General features: G+C 41.7%; 1 protein-coding gene across 2 annotated transcripts in view; it reads right to left on the bottom strand.

Moving 5' to 3' along the window:
- Nucleotides 1-7482, bottom strand: part of MGLL (monoglyceride lipase) — a 103929-nt gene extending 96447 nt beyond the window's left edge. The window contains exons 1-2 of one of the 2 annotated variants that reach the window (XM_054978202.1): nt 7357-7482; nt 5760-5898 (exon numbers count right to left, since the gene is read on the bottom strand). In XM_054978202.1, the coding sequence (XP_054834177.1) occupies nt 5760-5898; nt 7357-7438 (221 nt within the window). In that variant the 5' untranslated portion in view covers nt 7439-7482. Of the gene's footprint in view, nt 1-5759; nt 5899-6459; nt 6742-7356 lie in introns of those variants that run through there. The other variant, XM_054978203.1, reaches the window with a different exon arrangement.
- Nucleotides 7483-24493: the final 17011 nt, after the last annotated feature.

Raw genomic sequence — 24493 nt, 5'->3', positions numbered from 1 at the left:
TGAGTTCTAGCAGACCATCTCCAGGTCTTCTTGGATAACTCCATCTGCTCTGGACCCCTTTCAGTCAGGAGGACCATGAATGGCCCTGGTGGCTTTAGCAGATGACCTCTGCCTGAAGGTAGACAGACAATGCTACTTTGTTCCTACTGGATTTATCTACAGCTTCTGATATGGTAAATCGTGCCATCCTGTTGAGGTGTTTGGAGGCAGAAGTAGGTAACAGGGGATGTGCCTTGAACTGAGTTAAATTCTTCCTCACAGATCAGACTCAGAAGGTTGCCACTAGAGACCAGTTATCTTCAGAGGGGGAGTTGTCCTATGGGGCTCCACAGGGTGCAACCTTATCCCCCATGTTATTCAACCTCTATGTAAAGCCTTTTGGAGAAATCATTTATAGTTCTGAAGTTGAACATCTTCTATATGTTCATGACAACCAGCTCTGTATCTCCTATCCAAATCCCCTGGTGATGCAGAAGAGGTCTTGAGCCATGGTTTGACTGCTGTAAATGGCTGAAAGTGAATAAATTGAAACTGATCCCTGAAAAGACAGAGGCAATGCTGGTTGGGAAGCCTAAGGTCTTGATGGTCATTGTGCTTTCTATTTCTGATGGGGTTCAGCTGACATTTGCTGACTCAGTTAAGAGCCTAGGGGTTATACTGGATCCAGCATTACCACCAGAGAATCCAGATAACACAGCTGCAAAACACGCTTTTTAGCAACTTATTTTAGCCAAGGAGATGGCTCCCTAACCTGGAATTGACTGATCTGGCCACCTGGATCCATGTCATGGTAACACAAAGACTAGACTGCTGTAATGTACTCTACAAAGGATTCCCCTTGAAATCAATTTAGAGACTTCAGCTGATGCAGAATGCCACAGTTTGACTATTATTGGTAGTTGATGAAACAAGCGTGTTTACCATTCATTATGCATCACTCCTTTGGCTGCCCAGTTCAAGATACTGGCTATCACATACAAAGTCCTTCATGTCCTTGGACCCTCATATATGCAAGACTGTCTCTCCACCTACGTCCCACAACAACAACTTCTTGCATCTGAGCAGAGCCTTCTTCAAGTGCAGATGGGCAAGATTAACAATTGCCTGTAATTGTGCTTTTTCGTTCAGGAGGGCATTTTTATAAAGGAAATAGGGCTATATCATAACAGATTGGCCCAGGAAAATGCACTGTGTTTCTACTGATGTCATACCATGTTTTACATTGTTTAGTATGCCATGCTTAATAGTTATGCTTTATTCAGAAGACAGCTTTGTTTCAAATTTCTGCAATCCTAGTCCTATCACATTGCTTAATGAATGTATCATCATACTGACTGCACTGATTTAGACTGAGTAATCCACCTTGCATCAAAATGAGCAAGGCAAACTATAAATAATGCACAATAAATAACTAAAATTACTACCAGAAATTTGAGTACTTCTTAGTAACAAAATGTTTCTTCAGAAGTAAATCAACAAGCCTAAATTATCCCAACCCATATTCCACACTTAGTATACCTTTGTGCATTTCAAAGAACTTAGCCACACCACACATCAAGTTTAACAAGTCCAACAGCATATGTGGGTAGACTAACGCATCTGCATTTCTCTGCTAAGATAACTGAGTCAAATGATAAGCCACCCTTCAGTCTTTGCCACGCAGCAGGAAAAAAAGGTCCATCCTTAAGGGAAAAGTTAGACACTTCCTCCACCTAGTCCATCTTATATAGTGTGCTGTTGCTTGATCATCAAAATTGCATTTCACAGGGTCAACCAGATATGATGTTGGGAGACCCGTTAAGAGTAAGCAGCGCTGGGGAGGGGTGGAGCCTTTCCCAGTGCTGTTCTTCTCGACCTCAGTTAGCTTCCCAGAGCTGCTCTTCCTCCACAAAGAAAAACACACAGTTGCCTGTGTTTCTGCCCCCAACAAGGCAAACAGTGGCCTAGCAAGAGCACAGCTACCTCCCTCTTCCTGATAGAGTCCTGATTCAAATGAAGCCCCTCACTGATGCTATTTACCTTTAAAAATTCTCATTCACAGAATTCTCAATATTGCATATAGTTTGGTCCTCACAGTGTTGCAGGCATCTGTGTTTGTCACATACACTGGGAAATGTAAAGGGTGTGGCACCCAGCAGGTACAGGTGAGCCCAAAGCTCACCTGTACATTACACCCAAAGCTGTAGGTGTGTTGAAAAACCTGACTGAAGCAGAGATATGCTCACACTTACACACAAAGATTATTTTCACACACAGTTTCCCTATTTCAAAAAACAGTACATGGCTTCCTTTCCCTATCCCTTCTTTCTACACTCTTCCTTCCCCTGACTCAGTAGCAATGTGCTACTTCAATAGTTCCTCACCACAACCAAAGTCATCTTTTTCCAATGACTCAACCCATCTCCACCAGCCTCTTTGACTTGCAATACAGTAACATTGCCATTCTTTCTGCTATCACTTCTCTTGGCACCAAACCAACTTTATTATGTCACATCTGTTTGATGGGTTACAAGGACAATAGGACATAGAAATAACATAGTATATGCATGTATTTAGAAGAGATGAGAACACTGAGAAGCACTCAGTTAGGTTTTTCTTGTGATTGTACAGAAAAATGTGCATTTTGTTTCTGCTTATAACAACAGAGCCACAGAGGCTCAGGGTGTGCTCCTCAGTGCTGGATCCTTCTCTACAGCATCTGACCCTGTGTTCCAACTGCTTTTCTTGATTCACCTCTTTCATTCTTATGTATGTCAAATTCTGAAACACTAAAACCAGAATAAATTATGCAAATTGAGAAAAAAATTAAGTTAATTGGCGTAGTGCTTTCAGAATATATTGGTTCAGTTTTCTTACAACAGGAACTGGGATTCAGGAACAACCATTTCAGCAAGTTGTCTCGTGGTGCTATGCATTTGAAGATTAAGCCTGCACATCTTCAAGTTTAACATTCCTGAAAGGCAGGGTGGGTAGCAGTGACATTGAGTTGGTACAATTCTCATGTGCTGGTTTTCTAACTTCATTTTTCACATAAGGAAGTGTCTTCCTGAAACAGTGTGAAAAATTCAGAAGTTACCATATCTGAGAAAATCCCTGAAACCTAACAACCTTTGTTTTTCACATAACCACCAAAGTAATTCCAACCCAATCTTATACTTCAGAGGAAAAAAGGTAAGTGTGAACCCCTTATTACAGCTAATAAAAATATAGTTGTCCCTCTTCCAGGATAGAGAACCCATTAAACTCACAAGACTGTAAAACTGATTCAAGGCAGCTACCTATTATATTGGTTTGTCGTTTTAAATTAGACTACAGCCAGGAAGCTTCTAAACATGAAACGGGAAAATCAAGGGCGATTTGGAAGATAGTGAGGAATGAGTTTTCTCCATTATCTGAGTATTTTAAGATCATCCAAGGGAAGTCAAATGTGGACAAATTATTCAAAAGCCTACTATCTATCTCTTTCACTCACACTCTCACACAAAATACAATGGGGACTAAAAATAAATGGGTCCACACACTTGACAGCCACTTGTAAGTGAGCAGCACTGATCCTGTTTACTTTGTTGTCACAAAACCAGGGCACTCTTACTCTCAATTAGCTGCTTGGTGTGAAGGGCTCTGAAAAGACGAGTTACCAGAAGGAATGAAACGCCAAGTTCTAACTTTCACTATGTTATCGGCCTTTCATTTCTTGATCAAAGACTCTTGTGAACACCACTAATTTGCTAAGAAATTAAACATGAAAGGGGAATGCAGTTCTGCAACTCACTGAAGAACACTGTGGGCAGTTAATGATTAATTAGCATTATAATACGTGACAGGCTGGTTTCACAGAAGAAGCTTGTTTTGATACTGGATTTGTTCACTAGAGGAAATCTTTACGCTGATGCCAGCACTGTTACAGGCAGTGCCATAAACCTTCCCCTTGGGTTTGCTGGAGCTGCTGCCCAGATCAAGTGGACATGGCAAGCCAAGATCATTGCTTTAAAGACAACATAATTACTTGTGACATTTGTCCACTGACCCCACAAAGATAAAGCTACTCGAATTCATGCAATGTATCACAGTGTGAACTACTAAAGCAACAGTTATGAAATGATGCAGCAATACCCTGTTTATGGAGTGCTGAGGAGACTTCACGGAGTGCGGAGGAGATTTCCTATTTAGGTCAAAGGTGAAGGCAGATCCAGAACTAAGAAAAAAATCATACCAGCAGATCCCTTTCATGAAGAATTTGGGAAATGCGCTGGAGGACAAACAGGAAGGAGTACATTTTGTTCAAAGAACTGCTTTGGTGGATCTTCAAACAACTCCAATGGTTCATAAGTTGCGTGTCATACACTGACTATACACCCAAAGACAGAGCAATAATCCATCAAACCTAGCAGCCAGTCTCCAACTTCACAGGAATGAATTATGAAGCATGTAGATAACCTCGAGGAAGCCTGAAAATGGAGGATGACCACCAAGAAGATCAACTGATTCATGTTTGCTCTGTACTAGCTACTCTTCCTCCTTTCTAAGAAGCAGAAGATAGGTTTCTAGGCTATGAGAGACACGTTACCAGGATGCTGGAGACAGGTTACTAGGATATTCGTGGATCTGACATATGGGCAATTCACATTCCTGTCTTCAGCCTGACATCAATCATTTAGTACAACATTCAAGGCTTTTGAGCACTGAAGTTAGACAGCTACAAAATCCACCAAGACAGGAAAGCTGAATTTCCTACTGTTCCTTGGGTAGCCATTTTCCACAATTGATTTCTCGCCTGGCAATGTAAAAATAAACATAGCTTATCCTGTTGGCTTGCACGAACGACAAAGAACAGAACAACTGTCTTATCCTTTTCCATATGTAACTATGGTTCCTAGCTAAAGCTAGCATTTATATACAACATACCAGTATATCTACAGTGGTCAGCAAAAGGATAACAATGACATTTAATGAATGATAATCTACAAGATTTGCCCTTCCAGAATACAGCAGATAATATGGAAACAGAAGAGCCAAACAAGGAGACATTATTTGTTGGGAGTTTTTAAAAAGGATTATGTAATAATTTGGCCATAACCTAAACATATCCTTGGAACTCTGTTTCAGCTCATCCAAAATTCACAGCCGCCTAACAAGGAACAGTCATCTAAGTACACCTATAAATTTAGGAATAGGGAAATTATACAAAACACATGAAAGCCTGGTCATCATACTGGTATTTCTAGCAATATAAAACAGGAATCTGAAATCTTGGTTTGCTAGGTCTAAAAATAATGGAAAGGACTGAGACACATCAAACCATGTACTTCACATCACCAGCAATGTTCGATTAAAATGTCTAGTCAGCAGTTGAAACACATGATCCACAGGTTTTTCTCGTGTTGTTTTTGTTTCACTAGGTAATAAAACAGAATTGTCCAAATTCTCAAAACTTTACATGAGAGTTGCACTTTTCCATGCAAGAATTAAGGCCTGCCCTAAGGAAGAGGCTGTGAGTGCTTCATGGCCAGATCCCTAACACGTACTGCTCAAGCATTTAACTTCTTAGAACAGGATTATCAATAAGCACACCAGTGCAATATTTCAACAGAACTCCAGTGCAAATCCAGAAAGATCAAAGTGCTTACCCTGCATAGGAAGTTTCTTGCTATAAGAAACTGTTGTGAAAAGCACATATAGTAATACAAACAGCAGTGAAGCTGAACAAATGGCGTCTTGGGTATTGACACACAACAAATGCACTATTCATCAGTGCTCACCTCGGCTTAGCTGCAGGCTTCCAGTATCTGCAGAACAGGTACTGCCCATCAGCATTAACAATATGAGGAAGGTCTTGATATGGGACATTCTGGGGAGTCTTCCTTGGGGAACTTTCCTCTGGCATTCTGGAAGAGTGACCTGTAAGGTGTAGAAGGAAACAAGATATTCCTCTTTAGCAAAAAGGACAGGAAGGAACGGTGCCGAAGCATCTCCTAATTCCACTCACGGAAGAAAGCTAAGCAACAGATACTGCCTAAGAGAACCTCTTTCACTTTCCAAAGATACAGTAACCTAAACTGAATCTCATCTGCTCCTTCCAACTGCTTTGCAGATTGAAGACTCACATGGGGAGGGGGAGCTTGTAGAAAATGCTGAAAGGGTGGACAGCAGCAAAGACACCCAACCATTGCCTCATAACAGCTTGAACCCCCCCTCCCATCTGTGTTTATTTTCCATCAGTTTAGGAAAGCGGATCTTACAAGAAAAAGATTATAGCTGCAATCAAGTGCAAATTGTAAAGCTCCTGTATGGATACAAGAAACCAGCTGCATAAAAGATTCATCATCTCCCTTTTTGAAAAAAAATCTCCAATGAATAGCACACGAGACATTGTAATGAGGTGACTGACACTGCCTTGTTGCTATGATCCTTTCTGACATGTGGGGAGGGGGGCATACAGAAGAGAATGTCATAACAAACCTGATTTCATCCTGTGCACGGTTTTGCATTCCAAAGAGAAGCCGGCATTGCAAGTCAAATGCAATCAGAAAGAGCTCTTTCCATGTCGCCGCCGAGCCGCAGGAACACCCAGCCGAACATCCAGCACCCCCCTAGTGCCTAGATCAATTCCTCGCGGTTGCAAAAGGCAGCTCGTTTAAGCCACGACCAGCAGCAACGCTCACTTCCCACCCCTCCTCGCAAGCGCCTGTACAGGGGCTGGGCTGGCTGCGAACAGTTCTCGCTCTTGCTCTCCCCCTCCCGAGCTCTTCTTTGTAATCTCTCTCTAGAAAGAGAAACTGGTCTTACATTTACCACTTCTTATTAATATGATCACTCCCCCCCCCCTTAAGCAAATCGCGTGTGTGGGCTGGAGAGGAAGGATGGAACCGGGGTGGGGGTGGGGGTGACAAGAATGGGGGGAGCAACAGTCCTCTTCCTAGAAGCTAATCTACACACAAACATCAAAGGCACCTTGAACGCATGCAGCTCGTAGACCGTTCGGAACGCAAGTCCCTAAACTGGGCTGGCTGCAGGTCGCTTGCAAACTTTACTTCTTGCCACTGACAACACGAGGTAGAGACAGGGCATCTACACTGGGATCTCCGCTTAGCCGAGGTTCTTTACCCAACCTCTAGGAAGACCTGATCAGCCATCCTTAGCTTCAAAATGCAACTCAGAAAAGCAATACGCTTTTTAAAAAAAACCCCACACACCTTCGAAACGCGCCTGTGCTGAAAAGGCAAGCAGGTTGCACTCACGGCGCAGCAACAAGCGGAAAGGTTCACGCACAGCCGCGAGTCGCGACCCCACTCGGTGGAAGCACGCGGGGCGGGGGGGAACAGGCGGGAGAGGTGGGGGGGCGGGAAGCTTAGTTACCAGGTGCCGCTGAGACGCGCTCGGTCCGTAAAGCTGTTGCTGCCGGTACTGATAGCGGCAGGCGCGGAGGCGCTCCCTTCATTCACTCTCACACGCACGACGCAAAAGCGGGCGAGGCGTGGAGCTTTTTGCCAGGGCAGAGGAAAGAAATGCCTTCTCAGCTGGCGAGGCGAGCGGGTGTGTTGGGAAGAGAAGCGGCGGAGGCGGCTGGCGGCTTTTCCCGCGCCCGGCAGAGCCCACTTGTGGCCAAGGATGACCTACCCTGCACGCTGGCTGGAGCCAGATGGCCGGCCTGAGGTGCAGGGGCGCGCTTGGTTATCACTGTCAGTCCCAAGGATCAACTTGGTGGCAGTATCTATTTGGGGCTCTCGGCGGAGCTGCGCTTCCTCCTTTGCAAAACTCCACATAGCCCCGTAACCCCCCAGAGAACTTCCAAGACGCCCACCGCTGCTTTGCCCTGGAGATACTGACTCATGGAAACGGATCTCGCGCGTCCTCTCGCTTTCTCCCAGCACGAGGGGTAAAGTTGCAGGGATTCTACAGAAGAGGGAGGGGCCGTATTCAACAATTAATTGTTTTGTATTTTAGATATTGCTTCCAAGGTCTGAAGGAGGGGAGAGCAGAGGTGTCTTAAAGACACTGGTCGACAGCCACATACCTGTACTTTATTATGAACTGTAAAGAGGCATGCGGCACCATGGAGACTAACAGATTTATGATGGCATAGTAAACTTTCTGAACTAGATAAATGTATGCCATCATAAATCTGTTAAGCCTTTAAAGTACCGCAAGCCACTTTTCTTGTTTTGTCAGAACAGATGAACAACACAGCTATGCCCACCTCGAATGTGTTATGAATGCTTATTGTTAGTATTCCTATTAATAACAGCAGTAACAGTACTGTTAATGTATTGTCGAAGGCTTTCACGGCCGGAGAACGATGGTTGTTGGGGGTTTTCCGGGCTGTATTGCCGTGGTCTTGGCATTGTAGTTCCTGACGTTTCGCCAGCAGCTGTGGCTGGCATCTTCAGAGGTGTAGCACCAAAGGACAGAGATCTCTCAGTGTCACAGTGTGGAAAAGATGTAGGTCATTTGTATCTACTCAGGAGGGGTGGGGTTGAGCTGAGTCATCCTGTAAGAGTTTCCCAGGGTGTGGAATGCTAATGGCGGGAGGCTTCACTGAATCCTGAGGAGGTTCTTTTGCATATGGATTGGTGCTTGATGTGCTAATCTTCTCTGCAGGGCTATTGTCGGGTGTGGAGTGTTTTGTTGGCCTGGTGTTTTTCAGAACTGGAGCCCATGCTCTGTTCATTCTTAAGGTTTCTTCTTTCCTGTTGAAGTTTTGCTTATGCTTGTGAATTTCAATGGCTTCCCTGTGCAGTCTGACAAACTCACAACTAAAAGAATCTTCAAAACCACACAGGCGAACCGCATTTATGACCGTCTAGAACAGGCCCTCTTACGTGAGAGAATCCACACTACCCGCAGAGAACTTGCTGCCACAGACAAGGAGCTATTTTGCTTGCATATCAACACCAGCCATAAAATGAGATGTCAGGATTGGGACAAGGTCGATAATCTCACCTACAGGAAGATGGAACAAGTGTTTACCAACCACACATCCAGACAGAAGCAGAAGTTTAACAAACTACAGGAAAAAAGACAGACAAGCCCAATGCTCGACAATGCACGCATTGTCATCAATCTGACAGACCGTCAACTCTCACCAGAAGAAACCTCCATCTTGGCAAAGGGAGGAAACTTTGCAGTCACCCCCACCAGAATTCCTGTGGAAGACATCATTGCAAATGTAGAAGCTGCCATCCGTCATCTACCGGAAGAGGAAGCTGAGGAAATAAGAGGAGAGACAGCCAGGATTCTACGAAAGGCAAAGCTTCCCACCAGCAATTTAACACGCAAGGAGAGAAATGCCATCAAGACCCTCAATGCAGATCCAGACATCATCATTCTACCAGCTGATAAAGGCAATGCTACAGTGATCATGAAAACGGAGGAATACAAAAAGAAGATTAAGGAACTCCTGGACCCCTCCACCTACAAAAAACTAAAACGAGATCCCACTTGCAAAATCACCAGGCTAACAAATGCGCTGATCAAGAATTCCTCACTACATCCCGACACGCACAGAAAACTATGCAAGACTGAAGCACAGCCACCTAGACTATATGGACTCCCCAAAATACATAAAGATTCAGTCCCACTCCGACCCATTGTGAGTGCCATTGGTTCACCGACATATGAATTAGCTAGACATCTGGCAGATCTCCTGCAGGACCACATCGGGAAAACCTCGTCTTACATCAAAGATTCAGCAGATTTCATCAACAAAATCAGTTCTCTGAAACTCAATCCACAAGACATACTTGTCAGTTTTGATGTTGTATCCCTGTTTACCAAGGTTCCAGTAAAAGACACTATTGCACTGATTAATCAGATTTTCCCAGAGGATGTAACAGCCTTATTCCATCATTGTCTGACAACCAGTTACTTCCAATGGGACAACGAATTCTATGAACAGATGGATGGGGTGGCCATGGGGAGCCCACTCAGCCCAGTTATAGCAAACTTCTACATGGAACATTTTGAAAAAACAGCTCTAGAATCAGCACCCCACAAACCCAGTGTATGGTTCCGGTTTGTGGATGATACATTCATCATTTGGAGCCATGGGGAGGAAGAATTGAGGGAGTTTTTGAATCATCTCAACAACATCCACCTGAACATACAATTCACAATGGAGAAAGAAAGTGAGGGAAAACTCTCATTCCTGGATACCTTGGTCATCCGCAAAGCAAACTTTCAGTTAGGTCACAAGGTCTACAGGAAACCAACTCACACTGATCGGTACTTACACAAAAACTCCAATCACCACCCCCGACAGAAAAGAGGCATAATGAAAACATTAGTGGATCGTGCAAGACGGATATGTGAGCCGCGCTTTCTCAATGAGGAAATTAATCATCTAAACCACGCACTTCAGGCAAATGGCTACTCCAGAAATGAAATCCGAAGAGCAATCAAACCCAGGATGAATCAAACAACCAAGGAAAAACAGTCACCTACAGGAAAAGTGTTTTTGCCATATATCAAAGGAATTACTGATCAGATGGGAAAGCTTATGGAAAAGCATAACCTTCAAGCAGTATTCAGACCCACCCGAAAAATACAACAGATGCTACGATCAGCAAAAGACAGCAGAGACCCCCTCACCTCTGCAGGAGTATACCGTATACCCTGCAGCTGTGGACAAGTTTACATCGGGACCACAAAGCGTAGCATCCAGACAAGAATAAAAGAACATGAAAGACACTGCAGACTTGGACAGCCTGAAAAATCAGCAGTGGCTGAACATAGCCTAACTCAAACAGGGCACAGTATCTTATTCCAGGACACCAAAATACTGGACAACACTTCCAACTACTTTGTCAGACTGCACAGGGAAGCCATTGAAATTCACAAGCATAAGCAAAACTTCAACAGGAAAGAAGAAACCTTAAGAATGAACAGAGCATGGGCTCCAGTTCTGAAAAACACCAGGCCAACAAAACACTCCACACCCGACAATAGCCCTGCAGAGAAGATTAGCACATCAAGCACCAATCCATATGCAAAAGAACCTCCTCAGGATTCAGTGAAGCCTCCCGCCATTAGCATTCCACACCCTGGGAAACTCTTACAGGATGACTCAGCTCAACCCCACCCCTCCGGAGTAGATACAAATGACCTACATCTTTTCCACACTGTGACACTGAGAGATCTCTGTCCTTTGGTGCTACACCTCTGAAGATGCCAGCCACAGCTGCTGGCGAAACGTCAGGAACTACAATGCCAAGACCACGGCAATACAGCCCGGAAAACCCCCAACAACCATAGTACTGTTAATAATCATTTTATTTTACATTCCTTTTTTTTTTTAGAAAAGTTTTTATTGGGTTAGAATATTATTATTTTTACATTACATTCAATTTTCCCCAAATTTTTCATTTCTAACCCCCTCCCTTTCCCCCCCTTTTGTTGACTTCCAACAGCTTTCCCCCCCTCTGTCCCTTTTCCCTTACTTCTATTAAATTCCTCTGTCTAAAACAAATATACATTCTCCATTATATTAAGCAGTACATCTTTAACTCCTTTACTTATTATACACCCAAACTGTACGTCTTTGAATAAACAATTTATCCCATTTTCCAGTTTTGAATATTTCTATATATCATAAACCTATATATCATAAACCATAAAAATTTCCCACATTTAAATCAAACAAATCAAACAATTTGATTTGTTCTCTATATATTGCTCATTTCATCTTTTTATGGTAATTCTATATAGCTCATCACATAGTCAATCAATTTAACTCTTCTGTACATTCAGTTTGGTGCATATAAATCTTATCAAAGAAAGAAAATATTGTTAGTTACTCAATCCTCATGTTTAAATCTTATCATTAATTATTCTCTATCAGTGTTCTATCAGTTAACCTATACATATCTATATATATATCAATCTATTAATCTAACTGCTTATAATTTCACATTTCTCTTCCTCCCCCGGTAAAGTCGCCCCTCTCTTTTATACTTTTATTATACTTCAGTAGTTCTCAAACTGCCACAGTTTTCCTCCCACCTCCCATTTCTTCTCCAGATATTGTTTCAGCTTCTCCCAGTCCGTGTTAAACTGCCCTGAGTCCAGATCTCTCAGTTTTCTTGTCATCTTGTCCATTTCAGCCATATACAGCAATTTGTAGATCCAATCTTCAATAGTTGGCACTTCTTGTACTTTCCATTTTTGCGCATACAAAAGTCTAGCTGCTGCTGTCATATAAAATATCAACGTCCTATGATGGGCTGGAATTCCCTCCATTCCCAAGTTTAGTAGCAGGAGTTCTGGGTTCTTATTTATTTGAAACTGTAAAATTTCACTCATTTCTCTTATTATTTCCCCCCAGTACTGCCTAGCTACCTCACACGACCACCACATGTGGTAGAGGGAGCCCTCATGTTTCTTACATTTCCAGCATTTATTAGAAATATTCGAGTTCCCTAGCGCAATCTTCTTTGGTGTCATGTACCAACGATAAATCATTTTATAAATGTTCTCTTTAATATTAGTACATGTCGTTATCTTCATTGTAGTTTTCCACAAGTATTCCCATGCCTCCATTGTTATTTCTTTATTGAAATTTATAGCCCATTTCACCATCTGTGTTTTAACTATCTCATCCTCAGTATACCATTTCAACAGTACTTGATATACCTTAGATATTCTTTTCTTGTCTTCTTTAAGAAGGGTCTGCTCTAGTTCCGAGTTCTCTGTTCGTATGCCCCCTTTTGCAGAGTCCGAATTGTATAAGTCTCTAATCTGTCTGTACTGGAACCAATCATAGTTAGGTGATAGTTCCTCTTGCGTCTTTATTCTAAGTTTAGATACTTCAATTTTAGTTATTTCTTTGTACGTTAAACATTGTTGTTCATTATCAACAGCTCTCGGGTCTATCACCTCATATGGAACCACCCACAAGGGGGTTCCTTCTTGTAGGTAAATTCTATACTTCTTCCAGATTGTATATAAACTTCTCCTTACAAAATGATGCAGGAACATCGAGTTGACCTTCACTTTGTCATGCCATAGGTATGCGTGCCATCCAAAAATTTTTTTATATCCCTCTAGGGCTAATAGTTTCTTATTCTTTAATGTCATCCACTCTTTTAGCCAAACTAGGCAGATTGCATCATGATAAAGTCTCAGGTTGGGCAGTTGCATTCCGCCTCTTTCCTTTGCATCTTGTAAAACTTTTACTTTCACTCGAGGCTTCTTGCCTGCCCAAACAAAATCTGATATTTTCCTCTGCCATTTTTCAAATTGTTTAGAGTCTCTGATGATTGGTATTGTCTGTAGCAAAAACATTACTCTTGGTAACACGTTCATCTTAACTGCTGCAATCCTGCCCAACCATGACAAGTTCAATCTATTCCATTTGATCAAGTCTCTCTCTATCTGAGTCCATAATTTTTCATAATTATTCTTGAACAAATCTATATTTTTTGCAGTCAGCTCAACTCCCAAGTATTTCACCTTACTGGTTACTTCACAATCCGTTGTTTCCATTAACAATTGTTGTTTCTGCTTAGTCATGTTTTTGCATAATATCTTTGACTTCTTTTTGTTAATGAAGAAACCTGCCAAGTCTCCAAACTCCTTGATCTTATCTATCACTTTTGGCATGTTCTCCAGTGGGTCTTCTACAATTAACATTATGTCATCTGCAAATGCTCTGACCTTATATGAATAGTCCTTTATTTTTATTCCTCGTATTTCCTCATCTTGTCGTATTTGTATCATCAGAATCTCCAATACTAAAATGAACAACAATGGAGATAACGGGCAACCTTGTCTTGTTCCTTTACTAATCGTCAATTTCTTGGTCAGTTCATCATTCACTACAATTGCTGCAGTCTGGTCTCTATAAATTTCCTTAATTGCTTTGACGAATCTTTCTCCCAGTTGTAGCTTTTCCATAGTGGCAAACATAAAGTCCCAGTTTAAATTGTCAAACGCTTTTTCAGCGTCTACAAAGAAGAAACCAACCTCTTTGTCACAACGCTTGTCATAATATTCAATAGCATTGATCACTGTCCTTAAATTGTCTCTTATTTGTCTGTCTGGCAAAAAGCCTGCTTGTTCCTCCTCTATAACTTCCGAGAGCCACCCCTTCAATCTCTCCGCCAATATCTTCGCAAAAATTTTATAGTCATTGTTAAGTAGTGATATAGGTCTGTAATTTTTCACGTTGGTCAGGTCTTGGCCCTCTTTTGGGATCAATGATATATTCGCTTCACTCCAAGTATCTGGAATCCTTTGATCCCTAAAAACTCCATTCATCACCTCTTTTAGGAATGGTGCCAGTTCATTGGCCATTGTCTTATAAAATTTAGCCGTAAGTCCATCTGGCCCTGGCGCCTTTCCTAGATTTGCGGATTGTATTGCCTTACTTATTTCCTCATCGGTTACTTCACTGTTCAACTTATTTCTCCAAGCTTCCGAAATTTCTGGAAGTTTGGTTTTCTCCAGATATGATGCTATTGATTCTTTGTTTACTTCTTTTTTATTATACAGCTTAGCATAGAATTTATAAAAGGCTCTACTAATGGTAGTCTGCTCCAAGTACGTTTTATTTTCTTCACAGATTTTATTTATTATTTTCTTTTCCCTTTTCTTCTTCAATTGCCATGCCAAATATTTCCCAGGTTTATTAGCACCCTCAAACGCTTTTTGACTCAATCTTTTAAGGTTCCACTCCAGTTCTTTATTACTCATTGCTGTTAGCTGTTCTTGAAGAATTTTGATTTCCTGATATATTTTCTTTTTTCCTGGTCTCTTTTTTAACTGTGCTTCTTTGGCTTTTATTTTCTCCTCAATCTCTTGTCTTTTCTCCTCTTTCTTTTTCCTTGCTCTGCCATTTAAGTCCATTAGTATGCCCCTTACAACCGCCTTGTACGCATCCCAAACTTTGTTGGTTGGTACTTCTTTATTCACGTTGTATTGTATGAAAAACTTTGTCTCTCTTCTCAATATTTCCATATTCTCTCTTTCCTGTAACAAGTCCTCATTTATTCTCCAGGCTTTCCTTTTTCTCCTTTTTCCAAATTTCCACATAATTGGGTTGTGATCTGAGCCTACCATCGGCATTATTTCTACCTCCTTAGTCCATAACGCTAAGTCTTTTGAGGCCCAGATCATATCAATTCTTGATAATGTAAGATGCCTTGCAGAATAAAAAGTAAACTGTCTGGTTTTAGGATATTCTCTCCTCCATACATCTTCGAGAGTCTCTTGTTGAATCAACTCAAAAAAAAGCTTTGGCAATAGTCCTCTTTTCTTTTGTGCTGTTGTAGTCTTTTTGTCTAGTTCCAAATCTGTCACTCCATTGAAGTCTCCAGCAAGAATTATCTGGTCATATGCAAAATCGTCTAAATGCTTCCTTAAATCCTCAAAGAAGCTTTCCTTTGCACCGTTAGGTGCATAAAGTCCGACTACCAACACTCTCTTTAAATTCCAATTACATTCCACTGCTACAAATCTAGCTTCCACATCTCTCATAACAAATTTTGGCTGCAGCTCCTCTTTTATGTACAACACCACTCCTCTTTTTTTCTTGTTGGAGGCCGCTACAAATTCTTTGCCCAATTTTCCAGATTTTAAGTATTTTACATCCTGTTTTCTAATATGGGTCTCCTGCAAACAAACAATATCATATTTTTGTTTTAGTAGCCAATGAAAAATATTTTTCCTCTTATTTGGTGAGTTTAGTCCATTTACATTCCAAGATAATACTTTACACTCCATATTCATAGTTTTGTTGGTAAGTCTTTTTCATTGTCCTTAATAAATCGCTCCATCTCCCGCTCAGATCTGATGCGTTTTTTTGCCCCTCCAAACTCAAAGGACACTCCTTCCGGTAGCTCCCATCTGTACCTGATATTCATGTCCTTCAAAGTCTGAATTAGCACTTTATATTTTTTCCGGTCCAATAACACTGATCTGGGCAGTTCCTTCATTATGATGATCGTCTTGCCATCAATCTCCAATGGATCTTGAAACTGTTTTGTCACAATCCTCTCTTTCATGTTTCTAGTTGTAAACTGCACAATAACATCCCTTGGTAATTTCCTCTGGGTTGCAATTCTCGAGTTCACACGGTACGCCACATCTAGGATAGCCACAACTTCCTCCTCCTCCTTCCCCAGGTATTCAGCCAACACCTCAGTCATCTGTTCTTGCGCTGACTTCCCTTCTACTTCTGGCAGACCACGAAAACGAAGCTGCTTCTCCATGTATTTAGTTTCTGCAACTGACATCCTCCCCTTCACCAGTCTCATCTCCGTTTGTTGCGTGTCTATTAAATTCTCCATCGCGTCTTCTACTGTTTTAACTCTCTGCTGCGTTCCTTGTAATTCACTACTAATCGTTTCCATACCTTTTTTCACTTCTGACAGCTCCGACTTTACTGTCTGTGTAACCTCTTTAACCTCCTTAATAAGCTCCAATTTCGTGTCCTTAAGTTCTTTAATCATGTCTACAAGTTTTTTATCCAGATTTTTATCCAGATTTTCTATTGCCGATTGCCACTCTTTTTTCGACATCGTGGGGCTTGCTTTAGCTCGCTCCCACGAATCTGCTCTCTTCCTTAACTCCGTGGCGTATAATTAAACGTTTTTCTTTTTTCAAATGTCCCGATCTTTGCCAAAATTAAATTTTAAAGTGTCCAAAATGTCGGGCGTCTTTTCTCTATGGTTTCTCTATGTTGTTGCAATCCAAAATGGCCTACTTCCTCTTCCGCTGAAGCCGCGACCCTTCCCCTTTCAAAAATGGCGATTCCCTACTTCCTGTCCTTCGGCAAGGGCCGCTTCTCTCCAGCCACTCTATTGTTGTTACGCACTTCCTGTCTCCCGTCTTCCCACAGCAGATCTCGCGATGGTGTCTTTTTCCCACAGCTCCAAAACCACAGGTATTCAAAACAATAGTCCGATTTCTGTAATAACTTCTTTAAACTTAGTCTCTTTTAAAATACAACTCCTGCCAAGTCTTCACCTCCTTTTCACTAGTCTGTTGCAGTTTAAAAATCTACTTTCCTTCCTCTCTGTTTTTGTCAATCTGTCCCGTTTCAAAAGATAGCGATCTTTACCTTCTCTTCACCTTTCTCGGGTTGTAATCGCTGTTTCGATCTTAAATTCTCCTCTCAGCTTCCTTCCCCAATCGAAGCTTGGGTATGTAGGTCTTATGCCAGCCGAATTGGCCCCAAAACTGCCGCAGAGATTATAGCCGACCCGTCGCAAGGTGGGACCTCAAGGATCGGGGGGGAGACTCGTTGGGTAGAGCCCCCCCTCGTCCGAGATCTAACTCACCCTAGGGTCTTGAGCGTTCTTTGCCTGCTCCCCGCCTGAGAGCAGTCGGCTGCGGGCTATTTTCACCCCTCCGGCCGGTTAAAACGGCAGTCCGGTCAGCTCCGCGAATGGAGCTGCGTTAGACCTCCATGAATCCCAAACCGGAAGTCATTTTATTTTACATTCCAACAGTATGGGGCCTAATGTGAAGTACAACGCCAATCCCTAGTGTAGAGACTAACCCGGCAATCCTAATAACACTTTTCTGGGAGTAAGCCCCATTAATTGGATTTTGAGTAGATCTACTCAGGATTGCTGTCTAAAAAGTGAAAACTGGTTCAAATCTCAGATGTAGTATTGGATACATCAAGACTTCTGTTCTGAGTGATTTCAGCATCCGTGCTGAATGCTCCTTGCCAGGGCTGGCCCAGGATTTTATAGCTTCTGTGGCTGCCCTGGGCATCTTTCAAATTGTGACTGGCCCTGCATGAAAGGAGCTACTCCTTGGACTCAATCGTTTGCACGGAACCTTTAAGGGGAAGTCTTCTTTCAGATTTGGAGATCTGGCCTGAGCCATGGTCTGACCATTATCTACTGAAGATAAGCATGAAAAAAGAGGGTCCCGGCAAAAAAGGGACCCTCATTAAAATGGTCCACCTATGGAGGCTCATGGATCCTTCAGATTCCAAAATGCTCTGGGGGATTTTAGAATTCTCTGGAACAGGAAGCTCCTGGAAGCTGTTGATAACTGCACCTCGTGACCTAAAGAGTCTGGAAGACGTCTAAAAATACAAGGGTGGAAAACTCACAATGAATCTCATAGAACATGTTATAGAGCCCATCGGAAGACCTATAAAGCAGTGGCGATAGCAACAAATAAACTATTTCTCTGCAGCCATTGCATCACCTAGTTCACAGCCATACCAATTGTTTAAGGTACCTCAACATCTTCTGACTCTCAGATCTGAATCTTTACAGTCTCAGCAACTGACAATTAGCTGTGACGCCTTTGCAAAGATTTTTGCTGATAAAATAGCAAGAACATGCTGTGATCTCGATGCCAGCTGTAATATATGTGGGGCAGAAGAAATGCTTCATACATCAGCTGGTCTGCTTCTGGACCATTTTGACCAAGTTGCAGTGATGGGCATAGACAGGATCCTGGCATCTGTAAAGCCTAGTACTTGTCCTTGACATTTTGGCTGCTAAAATCATGTAAGGTCCACATAAATCAGTTACAAACTCAAGACACTGCCAATGACCTCTCAAAGAGATAGGTTATCTACCCACTACTTTTAAAAAAAATCCCTAGACAAAAATGATATGGCCAATCTGCCCTTTCTAGGTAAAGTGAATTAAGAGGCAAGTAGTAGACCAACTACAAGTCTTCTTGGATAACTCTTGTGTTCTGGACCCTTTTAAAACTGGTTTTGGGCTGGGCTATGGGACAGAGACAGCTCTGGTAGCTTTAGCTGATGACCTCTATTTGAATGTAGACAAAGGCCATGCTTCTTTGTTGCTCCTCCTGGATCTATCTGCAGTCCCTGATACAGCAGATCATGCCATCCTGTTGAGGCAGAAGTGGAGACAGAAGTGGGTATCAAGGGATGTGCCTTGGACTGGTTTATATTCTTCCTCAATTGGCCCTTGCTGATTCAGTAAAGGGCCTAAGGGTTATACTGGATTCAACACTACTGCTAGTTAATGTAGCATCAAAAAAGGCCTTTCCCAACTCAAACTAGCCTGGAAGATGGCCTCCTACTTTGACATGGCCAATCTGGCTACCTGGATCCACGCCACGGTAACATGGAGACTAGATTACTGAAATGCACTCTACTACGTAGGTATCCCCTTGCAGTGAGCATGGAGACTCCAGTTAGTGCAAAACGATGCATCTCAGTTATTGTCAGGAGCTAGCTGGAGCATCAATATTACTCCCATTCGGCAGTCACTCCATTGGCTATCCATCAGTTACCAGGTATAAGCTATTATATACATAGCCCTTTGTGGCCTTTGTCCCTCATATCTATGGACCAACTCTCTCCCTACACTCCAACACAATAGCTTTGCTCATCTCAGGTCCTTCTACAGGCACCACCCTGAAAATGAGCAAAATCAACAACTGCCCGTACACGTGCATTCCCTGTTGTGGCCCCCATCTTGTGGAATGGCATGCCTGAAGAGGTTAAGAGGGCTCCCACTTTCCCGGATTCCCACAAACTATGCTAAACCGAATTATTTGGGATGGCTTTTTTACACTGGTAGGACGGCTATACTGTAGTCTCAAAGAGATGCATCAATAAAGAGACAAAGACCACAGACTTATCGACTGTGTGCTACTATGTACTATCTGTTGCTTTAAATATGATCCTACTGGATAGTTCTATCTTGTTTAATATGTCAGTCATAGAATTGCTTATGCTCTGTTTCAGCAACTTTGCATTTGCATACTCTTTTGATTTGTTGATTGAAATGTCCATGAAATAGATTGTATTAACTCACACTGTGTAATCTACCCAGAGTCTCAGTGAGAAAGGCGGACTATAAATAAATAAAGAAATCTTGCCTCAGCTCCACGTACCCATCATCTTGTAATGCATATGATGATAACTATATTATAGCAGCAACTGTAGCTCAGGGGCTGAGGGTGTGTTCTGCATCTTGGGGGGAAAAAAAGAAAGACTGCTGTCACTCAGAACAGCCAGGGCTGCACTAGAATGGGCCAAAGGTCTGACTCTGTATAAGTCCACTTAGTTATTATTGCATTTTTATCCCATTCGAGCTCTAAAGAGTTCAGAGCAACATACATTATTGTCCCCTCCTCCATTTTAGCCTCACAACTTTACAAGGTAGGTCAGGTAATCTGAAGGATGTCGTTCATTTGAAAAAAAAGACTTGCATCTTTAAAACTAACAGGTGCCCCCAAACTCTTTTTTTGTCTTTGCTGTAACTGACTGCCCACTCTTCTGGGCTTTCTTTTAAATATTTGCTCCTTGTTTCAGAATGTGATGTCTTGATACAGCACAATGAGCATCCTTTCTTTGGGAATACTCATTTTGTGAAATTCAGCCCCACACTGTGCACAACTTATTGTTAAATAAACTCCTGCTAATTGGACCTATGCATCACAGTATGCACTGGACATGCTCAGCAAACAATAAATTAATAACTAGAGACAGTTAATTAAACAAGTACCTTGGATTAGGCAGTGGATGTATTTCTCACTTTGTAGTTAGATAATTTTAATAAAAACATTTTGGGCCAGCTACACTATGTGCAAACTGTGTGAAAAAGTTCTTTATAGCATTGAAAAGTTAATGCCTAAGAAGCAAAAGTGATGTACTTGTAAATCCCTCAACTGTAATTAGAGTTTTCCTATTCAAAGCAATGGAAAACAAAAGTGCTCCATTTTAGCTGTGCTGTTAAAGAAAAATCAGTGCATTTTTCTTCTTAAAGTAAGGCTAGATTGTGACTCCATCTCACTTTCACAGCTGCTGTAACATTTCAGTGATCCTTCACCATTTTGTGAAGTACAATCCAAAAGCCCAACCTATTTTCAGGATCGGAACACTGTACAAAACTTTACTTTCTCTCTTGAACACTCAGCAGAATGGACACACAAGTGAAGCACTTCCAGAGAATGTGCCTGATATTCCTAATCCCCAAACAACCTCAGACAGAGAATTCTGAAATGATAACTTTCCAGTAGACTTCCTCCTATAATCCAGAAAGCGAGTTGTTACCATCCAATACCACAAAGCATCTGTATTTTTTAAACAGCGTTGCACAAACGCAAAATGTGTGCCCACATTTGAAAGCTCATACCCCAGAAATCTAGTTGGTCTCTAAAGTGTAACTGGACTCAAATCTTGTTCTTCTATTGTAGACCGACATGGCTACCCACCTGAAACTATCCACGTTTTCAAAATATACCAGCAAAACTGACTGTGGTAATCTCATAGAACAAAAAAATATAAAACAGGTGAGATCTAATTCACAAAAACTAGTGCCTAAAGAGTGAAAAGCATGCTGTTGAAGTATCTAGAACTTTTCTTTGGGTTTAGAAGTGTGAAATAAAGTGTGGGGGAGAAGAACCGGGAGGGGGGGAGGCAAGACTGCATTCACTTTCACCAAGTAGGGAGGAACATTTTTATAGTCTCACTAATCAAAATGGTTAGAGTATATTGATAACTACAAGAAGAGTGGCATCCTGTTATGCACGTTCTGCTGCATATTAGAGACACATGGAACAGATATTGGGAAAGCCTTGTGGTTTAAAGCATTATGTACAAATTTGCTTAAGCATAGTTCCAATGCAATATTTTAATGTTTCATCCTTATCAATGATCATGTGAGCGCACTAGTATTGTATCACCTTCCACTTGGAGGCCTCTTCAGTAGAAATTACAGATCCATCCCATCCCCAACATTATCAAACCAAGCTTTGGCTGGCTTTTTGGGACTTTTTTTGATGACTCTCCTGCTGGGTTAAGATCATTTGGAGCTGCTCCAATGTTTGTCCATACATTTTTCCCCCACCCTTCCTCCAAGGAGCTCAGGGTGGAGTACATAATCCTCCTCCCTCCGCAGTTTTGGTGCTTAGAACATCCCAACGAGGTAAATTAGGTTGAAAGTATGTGACTGGCCTAAGGTCAGAATTAAATTAAACAGGAATCCTGTAGCACCCAAGACTTAACATAATTTATTTCCGAATCCATTCGATGCACCTGACAAAAAGAACTAACTTATGAAAATTTATGCTGGAATAGATTTTGTTAATCTTTAAGGTGCCACAGGACTTTTTTATTTTGCTACAACAGACTATCCCTCTGGAATCATTATCTCTTTATGAATGGTACTTACAAGAATCCCTTGATGCCTATTAAGAGGTTAAAGACATGATCTATAAAAAATGAAACAATGTACCATGTACCACCTTCCATTTCATTATAATTGGCAGTCTTTGGAGCTTTATTATTTTGTTTAAGTGCTCTCCAAAAGCTCCTAGAAGAATGTATAATCAACCCTTTTCTGTTTCATCACCATAATGCAGCCCTATAATTTTACTTTGAGATGTCCATCAATGTCCAAACAGCCTTTTGCACCTTAAGGACTGCAGCAAACAGCATCTGAAAAACTAGGCATCATGCCCAGGTAGATTTCAAATACACAACAAAAGCAATTCCAACCCAATCTGGAAATGAACCACTTTTCATTCTTTCTGCTCACCGTCCTTCTCTAGTAGCTTGAAGATCCATTCACAAGAGACATGCCACTTTAAATCTCTATGTAAAAATGACAATTTCTCAGGCAGCCTTTAAGAGAGACAGACAGTAACTTCTTGGTTTGTGGTTCAGCAGTTGTGTGCTAAGCCAGATGCATAGATAGCAAAAAAAGGAAGCACTCTGCAAAGCCGACTACTTTTTGCAAGATCCTACCTTGTCTCCCACCATGCCTATAACCCTATTCATTCTACCTATGTGTAAACCACTGCAGGCCCAGAGTGGACAGGCTCACAATAATCTAGATCCCATGATGACTGCTTCATGCACTTGTACCTCTATTCAAAACTGCTGTGTGAACTGCTTTGCTGTTAGAGATCCAATGGAGTTAGCTGTGTTAGACTGTAGCATCTGACAAAGAGCTGTTAGTCTGTAGCATCTGACGAAAAGAGCTGTAGTTCTCAAAAAGCTTATGCTACAATAAAGTTGGTTAATTGTAAAGGTGCTACTGGACTCTTTACTGCTTTGCTGTTGCAATACAGAAAGTGAAAGGACAGCCCACCAATGAGAAAGGACTGCCTGACTCCCCTACATGAGACACTCTTGTTTGATCTGGATCAGGAAGACAGAAATGGTTTCTATATGCTTTCTATGACTTGGATCCTCTTGAAAAATCTCCATTGATTTCTGTCAGCAGGCCACAACTTCTCCACCTTCTCCTTCCTACTGCAGTCCAGAGTGCCCCCCCCAAGGGACAGGGACTCTCCACAATAGCATGAGGGGGAGTCAGAATTCTGCCAAAGGAGGGAAGAATCTTTTAAAATCATCCCCTCCTCCCTGTATGTACAGAAATGATTGGCAGAATAGGATCCAACCCTATGCTTTTGATGAATATAACATCAGCAGTAAGAGAGATTAAAATGTAATAAACAACCAGCTCCCTATATGAATGCTAGCCAAAATACACCAGAATAAAATTTGTTTGTATATACTTCTTCCATTCTTTCCTCTATATATTTTGGATTAATTCTCTTGCAGACACACCTTTCATTCTTGGACACAATAGTAGAGGATCGGTGCAATTCTATGCTGAGTTACTCTAGTCTAAGCCCATTGAAGTCAATGGATTTAGACTGGAGTAATTCTCCATAGGATTGTACAGGAAATCACTGTATTTACTCAAAAGGAAGATAATTCTGAATTTAAGACAAATTCTCCCATAAAAATATTATATCTCAAAGATTTTTTATTATTGGTTATAATTTTAACATGTATGCAAATTTAAATACAGAAGCAAGAAATAGCTGACTGGCCACCTGCTATTCATCAGGTTTAGTTCCTGAAAGGCCACCTGAGAAAATTACACAACTAAGGAGTAAGCAATCACAACTGTACAGGAAAAAAACAGAAAATAGCTGCCCAAGTCTACCAAGTTCGTACATGCTGAGAATTCCAAAGAATCTTCAATTACAGCATTGAACAATAAAATCTGTTGCTGGGTCATTTTATGCCTCTTGGTATTATACACCAAGATTTGGTTCTACCAACAGAATTTACCATATTAGAGTTTCTATTGAGATTATAATGGAAATCAGACGTGAAAGCAGACCTTCCCTCAAAAGCTCAGTGCAACAGATTAAGTCCAAGATGTGGCCTCTTTCATGTGTTGGGCATGTCATGATTTGGGAGAAGCTCAGGGCAGTTAAAGAAGCTTTACAATCCTGGGGTGGCCCTGACAAGGAACTCTCAGTCTCCAGCACCACACTTGAGAGTACCTCTGCCAACTCAGACAGAGTACTCTCTGGGGAACTAGGTGGCTAGTAAAGAAGCAGAATGCCAACTCTATCCTTTGACCCCAATGTAATGAACATATAATTAATGCCACTGATATTTTCCATCCAGAGTTTATGAAAAAGGAAATGGAAAAGGGAGGATGATAGCCATCCCTCTTCCCCGCCCTGCAACATGGAGGTGATGAAGCACCACATAACCAGCTGGAGTTAATTAGGACAGACA

This window comes from Eublepharis macularius, chromosome 4 (assembly GCF_028583425.1).
Source record: "Eublepharis macularius isolate TG4126 chromosome 4, MPM_Emac_v1.0, whole genome shotgun sequence".
NCBI classification, from domain to species: Eukaryota; Metazoa; Chordata; class Lepidosauria; order Squamata; family Eublepharidae; genus Eublepharis; species Eublepharis macularius.
This window is presented reverse-complemented; position numbering and strand designations above follow the sequence as displayed.